We start from the raw sequence: 9,489 nt of genomic DNA, 5'->3' as shown, positions 1-9,489 counted from the left end.
TCCAAACCCACGAGCAACCCAATGGCACCACGAGTGAATCTAGCTAGCATCAGATTTGGGTTTACCATAGTTGTATGAAAAAATTTAGGGCAAAATATTATTTTGGTTTCTAAACTTTACTAAAAGTTTGTTTTCATCCTTAAAATCTGCAAAACATTTTTTTTAATAGATTGGAGACTGATTTACAAATAAAAAAGAACTTTTTTTTTCCCAATAGTTTAGGGATGAAAATATATCTTTTTAAAAAAATTTAAGAATAAAAAATAAAACATTTTAAATAAACAAATTGACTGCTTGTTAAAAATATCAAGCACCAAATTGACTACTATCAAAATCTAATAACGAAATTGATTCAAACTCTAAAATGGTATTTCCACCTAAAATTAAACGTTTACATCACCAATTGTGTCTAACATCACAATATTAACAAGAAAAAAAACTCCCACAAAGAAAATTGTTCATAAGACAATTATATATATATATATATATATATATATATACACACATAATGTACAACATTCTCTTTAGAGAAAATGTTGTTACACACTTTAATCCACGTATCCTTAGTCCTTAACACGCAAATAGTGTTCATAATAAACACTACTCCTCTTTAATATACACTCTCAAGTCTGATCCCTCTCATCTCACTCTGCCTCATGGCTTCCATACCAGTTCTGCCCTTACTGCTGCTTTTCCTACTTCCCGTTCATGCAAACGCTCAACAAAACCAGTCCAATTTGGTACTTTTAGGTTCTTCTCTTTCTCCCAATGCAAACCGTACTTCTTGGCTCTCACCTTCTGGTCTTTTTGCATTTGGTTTCTACCCACAAGATGATGGCTTTGCTATCGGAATATGGCTGGTTAATCAAACTGAGAAGACAATCATCTGGACTGCAAATCGAGATGACCCACCTGTCTCCTCCAATGCTACACTGAACTTAACTATTGATGGTAAACTGCTGCTTATAACAGAGCAAGGCAGAGAACTTTCGATTATTGATGTGGATCAGGAAGACCGACCTGCAACTTCAGCTGCTATGCTCGATTCTGGTAATTTTGTGCTCTACAGGAATGATTCCTACGTAATCTGGGATAGCTTTGATTTTCCAACTGACACCATATTAGGTGGTCAGAATCTCTCTAGTGGCAGTTACTTGGTTTCAAGTGTGTCTATATCAGACCACTCGAGTGGACGTTATTCGCTTAATATGCAGGATGATGGAAACCTCGTAGCCTACCCAGAAAACAGCTCGCATGACTGGAATGGTGCATATTGGTCCAGTGGTAATATTTATGGATTCAATGCAACATTCTATACATCGCTCAATCTCTCTCGTTTAGGCGTTCTATTGGTCCACCTAAGTGGCGGGCAGAGACACATTTTGGCAAATAGCTCATATCCTGACAAGAATGGAACTACAATCTACCGTGCAACACTTGATGCAGATGGGATCTTTCGATTGTATTTACACCACTTTAAGAGCGATAATAGCTCGAGTATGTTGATGGAGTGGTCCGCTCTGTCTGATCAATGTGACGTCAAGGGTTTCTGTGGACTAAACAGTTACTGCTCAGGCATGGGTAGCAAAGCTGACTGTAACTGCTATACTGGATTTGATTTCATCAACACCAGCAACAAGTTCCTGGGCTGCTACCACAACTTCAGCGAAGATGATTGTAGACGCAGTAAAGATCCAGCGGTGCTATACAATGTCACTTCTTTAGAGAATATTGTGTTGGGGGGTAATTCCCCATATTCAGTTGAGCCAATGAATAAGGAAAATTGTGGCCAGTTTTGCCTGGAAGATTGCAATTGTGGAGCAGTATCATATACAGATTCCAATTGCAGAAAATATAAGCTTCCGCTTAGATATGGTAGAATGAATGTAAAAGAATCAGCTACAACTTTCTTCAAGCTCAGGGGGATCCATTCCACTCAAATCCCGGAACTCTTTATTGGAAGCAAGAGAAGTCTGATTTTGATTCTTTCTGTAAGTTTGGGTACAGTTTCATGCTTGTGTCTTGTTTTGGCAACCTCTAGCTTCTTCGTGTACAGGCAGAAATTGGTCAGGTACAGAAAACTTTCAGAAAACGTGAACTTGGGATTAGCTGAAGAGTTTACTCTGCGGTTATTTTCTTACAACGAGCTTGAGCGTGCTACAGATGGCTTCAAGGAAGAGTTAGGTAGGGGCTCATATGGAGTAGTTTACAAAGGGATTATATCTAGTGGTGGCAAAACTATTGCTGTTAAGAGACTCGAGAAAGCTGTGGAAGAAGGGGAACGAGAATTTCAGGCTGAAATTACTGTTATTGCACGAACTCATCATAAAAACTTGGTTCGAGTACTTGGTTTTTGTATTGAGGGATCCGGGAAGCTTTTAGTTTATGAGTACATGAACAATGGCTCTCTTGCAGATCTTATTTTCAAGGCTGAGAGGCCCCCGATTTGGAAAGAAAGAATAAGAATTGCACTAGATGTGGCCAGAGGACTTCTCTATCTGCATGAAGAGGGCGAAGTTTGTATCATCCATTGCAACATAAAGCCTCAAAACATACTCATGGATGATAATTGGACGGCGAAGATTTCAGATTTTGGGTTTGCAAAACTGCTAATTCCAAATCAATCAAGAGCCACTACAGATGCGGAAGGAAGAAGTTCATATTTAGCGCCTGAATGGGAAAAGAATTCCATGAATATATCAGTAAAAGCTGATATATACAGCTTTGGTGTTGTGCTTTTGGAGATTGTCTGTTGTAGAAGAAGTATAGAAGTAAATGTTTCAACTGCAGATGAGATTGTTCTTACTGATTGGGTATATAACTGCTTTGCTGCTGGAGAGTTGGAAAAGCTTGTGGTTGTGGAAGATGAAAATGTGGACTTCCGGAAATTGGAAAGAACAGTGAAAGTGGGCTTGTGGTGTGTTCAAGAAGATCCAGCTTTGCGCCCTTCAATCAAAAATATAATCTTGATGTTGGAGGGGAAAATAGATATTCCAGTTCCCCCTTCTCCAGTTCTTTGCATTGCTGTTTCATGATATATGTACTCTAGTAAATGTATACTGGGGGGATGTACTCATGTGTGTATATACATACATTTAGTAGGTATGCATACCCTAGTTTGTTTTTATGATTTCTTTTTTCTCATATGGAACCAATATTTTTTTTTAAGATAGTTTCAACCTATGGAATCCACCATATGACTTTACCAGTTGATCTATACCAACATTATTGTATTTTGTGTGCTTTATTATCATTCTTTAGGCAAAAAAAAACAATTGTAATGGATAAAATAAAGGAAAAAACTATTTTTACATTGCACTATTCATGTTAAGTGTACATTGTAGTTATAATAATTGTACACTTTCCCAAGGGTAGCGCTACACTTTGTTCAAGGGGTTCAAATGAACCCCCTGACTTCAATTTTTTTTTTCTTCTTTTATATATATAATATTTTTTTTGTTAGTTTAATTAATACTTTAATTATTCTTAAAAATATTATTTTTGCATACCTTGACTTAAATTTATTTATACACCCTTATTACAAGTATTTGCAACTCTAAGAGTAAGAAAAGTATTTGTGAATTGTAAGTGTCACTCTTTATTATAAATTTATATTATATGTGTGTGAGTGTGTCTAATATTGATTGTATGTATTACTTTTGTTATAATGTTATTTGTGTAAATAATGATGTGTATAGAAGTTTGTGTGCATAGTATAAATATAAGGGAAATGTTTTGATACCACTTTCAAGAGAAATGTTTTGATACCACTTTCATAGGAAATATAACAATTGCCCTAAGGGCATCTGTTAATATGACCCTAAATATAATATAACTTTATATAATTTAGTAATTAGGGAATATAGAGGATTTGTTGCATGTGTATATTATTATCATGTTATAATAACTTTTTGTTATAAAGTCATAAAAATTCAAGAAAAAAATTTGTAAAATTAGTGATTGTTCAAGTATTTGATTAGTTAAGTAGACATGTAGTGTATTATTTATATATGAATGAGTATGATTGTGTACATCAATAATTAATACAAAGCCAATGAGTTGAGTTTATTCATTTAGTTTAAAATATTTTTATAAAAACAAAGACAAATAGATAATAACAAGTGCATAAAAATAAAAATGTTAGACAAAGTTAACAAAATAAAATGGTCATAGCTACCTGCAATGGCCATAAATACTCATAATGAACTATCATATAATAATTCAAAATTGGAAAACTTGTGCCAAAGGTCTTGTAACTGAATTGACACCTCCCCATATGCAAAGTACTTGGGGGGTTTAGGGAGGAAAGGGTTTGAGTTGCGAAGTCAGACTTATAGAAGGAAACTGTAAAGCTTTTTTTACTTGTAAAGCTTATAAAATTCTAAACTTAAAATTTAGACTTTCTTACTTAAAATTTTAAACTTGTAGAAGGAAATTGTAAAGCTTTTTTTTTTTTTTTTTTGTCAATAGCTCAATATATTCAAATTATCTTTTTATTAAAAAAAATTTCATTTAAGTTTTTTAATGACCCCCCTAAACAAAATTCCTGAAGTCGCCACTGCACTTTCCCCAAAAGTGGCAAATATTAGCCACATTTTTGCCTATAATGTACACTTTATATGGTATTATTCTTTTTTTTTTTAGAGAGTTTCAACTTATGGTATTCAAATTCTCTTTTTATTAAAAAAAAAAATTCATTTAAGTTTTTTAATGACCCCCCCTAAATAAAATTCTTGAAGTTGCCACTGCACTTTCCCCAAAGTGGCAAATATTAGCAACATTTTTGCCTATAATGTACACTTTATATGGTATTATTCTTTTTTTTTTTTTTTAGAGAATTTCAACTTATGGTATTACCAATTAAACTAACTGGAATCCACTGATACTATTCATATAAACTAATCAATTCCTATGTTTGTTTTATTCTAGGCCATTTGGCACAAGTTTATTTGACTTTTTTTTTTTAATATAGATAGAAAATTGATTGACGTAAAAAGTGAAGACCGTATAGAACAAATAAACTAAAAAGCTAAAATGAAAAGGCCAATCACAAACATACTCGCCCTAAAACCTTTCGTATAATATCCACTTTAGACAATTAATGAAGAAAATAAAATTGTTCATTTTTTATTGGATGTGATGGTGGACAATGTACCATGAAATTAATCCTTTTTGAATATGAACTTTTATAAACTTAAATTCAATTTTTTACATCTGAGAATTTTTAAAAGGAAAAAAAATGGTCATACACCCCTCGAACTTTAAGATAATAAACATGATATTCTTTCAATTTTTATTTTTACCAATTTACTCCATTAACTTTACACACCTGCCAAATCAACACTTCCATTAGTCTCCTGTTAAATCACAAACAAAATACACGTACATCTCACATGAACTTTAGAGGTAATTACATTAAACCCACATGTGGTTTGGCGCGAAATTACTTTGCCTACCTGTGGTTTAAAAAATGTCACTTTACCCACTTGAGGTATGTTCTGTTTATTTTCCGTAACCCACCTCTGTTAAAAACAGGGGTTAATAGGTATTTTTGCTCAAATTTTATGTCTTTCTCCTCCCAAAACGAAAAATAGCACAAAAATGCAAGAGAAACAAGATCAAAAAGTGGTATTGGTTTCTCTCACAATTCACATAAATCTTGAACATGAAGAACATACCCAAAAAAATAAAACCTAGATCAACCTACACAAATAACTGAATAATACAATATTTCCCTTCAATCAACCGAACAATACACTATGACCTGTCTCAATCAAATATATTATATATACACAATTTTTCTCATCTCATTTGTGGGTTTACTATAGCTTACATCGCTAAAGGAGATCCTGTACAGAAAATGATGTTGATGAAATTCATAAATCAAATGGAAAGCTGTACCGAGCCCTATTGAACGAAGAAGCACAGTATGTCGCAGTTTTGAATACATTGATGATGATGGAGGTGAGAAAAGGCAATTGAAAGCAACAATGGTGATATTCGCTTCACTCATCGCTTTTCCTTGAGTCTCTCTCTTCCTCTTCTAGCTTTCTTTGATTCGGATTAGAAGAAGATTAAAAAAAAAAATACGAAGAACACGACTTTGCTCAGTGAAATAAAAAAAAAAAAAAAATTGAATGAAACCCAACGACAAACAATCACCGATGACTAACCATCAGTAAAATCCACGAACCCAAAACCACCATCCACAGACCACTGACCACAGACCATCAACAAAAGCCACAAACCCATCAACAAAAGCCACAAACCCATCAACAAAACAATGGCATCAACATCGGCATCAGCATCAGTACACAAACCTAGAACTTTGTAACCATTTGCCACCAATAAACCAAGAATCAGTGATTCAAACCAAAACCCCTATTGATTCAAACCAAAACCCAGAATCAATGATTCAAACCAAAACCTAAAACCATTGATTCAAGCCAAGACCAAACCCAGAACTAGCGATTCAAAACAAAACCCACAGAACCAGAGCCCATAAACCTCTAAAGCCGACCCACAACAAAAATGAAATCCTCTAACACCGATCCTAACTAAAAACCACAAACCACTGCGAACCCACCACTGCAAAGGCAAAGAAAGGAGAAATCTGCAAAGTGAATCCACCAAATCAAATATTAATTTTCACAAAACCCTTGCTTTTGATCTTGTTTCTCTTGCATTTTTGTGCTATTTTTTGTTTTGGGAGGAGAGAGACATAAAATTTGAGCAAAAATACCTATTTACCCCTATTTTAACAGAGGTGGATTACCAAAAACAAACAGAACATACCTCAGTTAGGTAAAGTAGTAACACTTTTTAAATCACGGGTAGGCAAAATGATTTCAAGCTAAACCACAGGTGGGTTTAGTGTAATTACCCTTGAACTTTAAATCACCATATATCCAAGGGCTGAACCACGTGAAAGGGAGAGAAACTGAGAGAGACCTACAGCCAATGTAGTTGAGAGAAAGAGAATGGGGAGGTGATCAGGCCAAAGCCACAGTTTCGTCGACAACCACCATTGTTTCTGCAGTCATCTCGCCACTGGTATGGGTTGGTATGCTAGTTAGTTTTTTTTTTTTTTTTAATCATTTATGTGTAGGTCTCTACTTGAATTTCATAGTTTGGTTTAATTTTCAAGGTTACCCAATGTATGAACTTGTGGTGGATTGGGTAGAGTTGGTCATGCTTTGTTTTATTGTATGAAAGTTGTAATCTTGTCTTTGAGAATGAATGAATTACATTTTCTAACAAATCCATTCTTTGAGGTTTTCTTCCTCTAAATTTTAACATGTTTAACCAAATAGCTAAATCCCATTACAGCACTGGCCATATATCTCTCTCAGGCATTTCATCAAACAGTTGTATAGCATTCTCAAAAGCACTTTAAAACTAGTTTTGATCATTTTACCACAACCAACTCTACCCAATCCATTACAGGTTTCATACATTGGGTAACCCCGAAAATTAAACCAATCTATGAAATTCACGTAGAGACTTGCACATGAATGATTAGAAAAAAAAAAAACATACCAACCCATACCAGCCGTGAGATGATGGTGGAAACAATGGTGGCTATAGAAGGCGCAGCGACTAGTGATAGTGGCTCTGGCTTGATCACCTCCCCATTCTCTTTCTCTAAACTATGCCGGCTGTAGGTCTCTCTCAGTTTCTCTCCCTCTCACATGGTTCAAGTGAGATGCACGTGTATTATGTTTGTGTTTTAACGGAAGACTAACAGACTTGTTGATTTGGTAGTTACATAAAGTTTATGAAGTAAATTGATAAAATAAAAGTTTAGAGTTGTATAAGCATTTTTCATCTTTTAAAATACCAACGTTTTTGCATTAATTGTAAATATTAATGTTAAGGACAAAACTTAGATATAGTACCTCAGGTACCCCTTTAAAATTAAAACACCTGTCCACTTACTTAACAATGAAAATGCCGTTTTCTTGTCCGTTTATTTCTTTTACTTCTTTTATTTTTCCCCGTTTCAAACTATGACTTCCCATGAGAAAACCCCCAAAACTTTTTTCTTCTCTTTCTTTCTCTCTCTCCCTTTCCTTCTCTCTCGCTTAAATTGGATGAAATATTCACTTTCTTAACATCTTCTTCCCTTCCATTAAACTAAAGCCTTTGCTGGTAACTAGAGAAAATATTAGAAAATTTTCATTCAAATTTTATGAACATCAAGTACTTCTCACACAGCAACAATCAAACCAACAAAATATCAATAAACCACTAACTGATGTGTTCATCAAAGACAGAGGGAGAGAGAATGAAGAGGAGATTAAGCCAGCGGCAGAGTAGATTGAGTGGTGGTAGCCAAGTTTCATGTAGCCAAACCTCAGCCGTTGCCAACGACCACCGCGAGCCATAGAAGGATGGCTCTCTCTCTCTCTCTCTCTCTCTCTCTCTCTCTCTAATCTCGCAGGTTTCTCTCTCCTAAGCCTGATTCTCTCTCAAGCTCAACTATGCCGGAACCTCAAGAGTACAACCACCATACACGACAACATAGGTCAAAGGGGTCTCCACCACTGATGGCCGCCATTCTCTCTCTCTTTTTGTTTTATCCTTTGATTGATTTGGTGATTAGGTTATGAAAGCTTGAGAATTTCATTTGGGTTTAGGAAATGAGGGCTTGTAGATCCGTGGGTTTTGATATGTGCCCTATTGAAATTGTTTGTGTTTTAGAATGGGTTTTTAATTTGATTTGTAATTTTTTTAGTGTTTGTTTGGATAGAAAATCTTGATTTCTTGAGAAAATTTTGAATGCCCAAAATAGGGTAAAAATGGCCAAATACCACTTTTTAAAAAAATATTTTGCAATTTACCATTGTTTGCAAAATATTTAATAATTTACCAATTTTTTGAAACTCGATTTTGTGGAAATCAAGTTTTCCATGGTATTCGAGTTCATGGAACTCGATTTCCATGAACTCTAGTTACTTCAAAAACTTAAAAAAAAATAATAATAATAAAAAAATAAAAATTCATGGTACTCGAGTACCATGGAAAACTCGATTTCCACAAAATCGAGTTTCAAAAAAGTGGTACACTGTTAAATATTTCGCAAACAGTGGTAGATTCATATATATTTTCTCTAACAGTGGTATATGTCCATTTGGCCCCCCAAAATAGTCTAAAATAGGGGAAAAATAAAAGAAGGAAAAGAAATAAACAAAGAAGAAAAGGGCATTACCACTGTTAAGTAAGTGGACAGGTGTTTTAATTTTAAAAGGGTTACCTAAAGTACTGTATCTAAGTTTTACTCTAACTAGCCGCGAACCCGCGCGTTGCGCGTGATAATTATTTTTATGGTGATTTTATTAAATTTTTTTTTTTACAATTTAAACTAATCTAATAATGAGTAATGTATTTCGTAATTATATTTTTATTCATTATAGGAACAATCATAAATGTAATATAGAAACAATCCAAAACACCAAAAAAACGTAAACTAAAAAAAATTAATAAAAC

The 9,489-nt window shown here is 34.2% G+C and overlaps 1 protein-coding gene across 1 annotated transcript; it reads left to right on the top strand.

The window, feature by feature from the left end:
• The first annotated feature begins 536 nt into the window (after positions 1 to 536).
• Positions 537 to 3,049, top strand: LOC126694545 (G-type lectin S-receptor-like serine/threonine-protein kinase LECRK1). Its single transcript, XM_050390883.1, has one exon. It carries the CDS (start codon positions 657 to 659, stop codon positions 3,033 to 3,035), a length of 2,379 nt encoding a protein of 792 aa, XP_050246840.1. The 5' UTR covers positions 537 to 656; the 3' UTR covers positions 3,036 to 3,049.
• The last annotated feature ends 6,440 nt before the right edge of the window (positions 3,050 to 9,489 follow it).

Source organism: Quercus robur, chromosome 8 (assembly GCF_932294415.1).
Source record: "Quercus robur chromosome 8, dhQueRobu3.1, whole genome shotgun sequence".
Classification (NCBI taxonomy): Eukaryota; Viridiplantae; Streptophyta; class Magnoliopsida; order Fagales; family Fagaceae; genus Quercus; species Quercus robur.
This window is presented reverse-complemented; position numbering and strand designations above follow the sequence as displayed.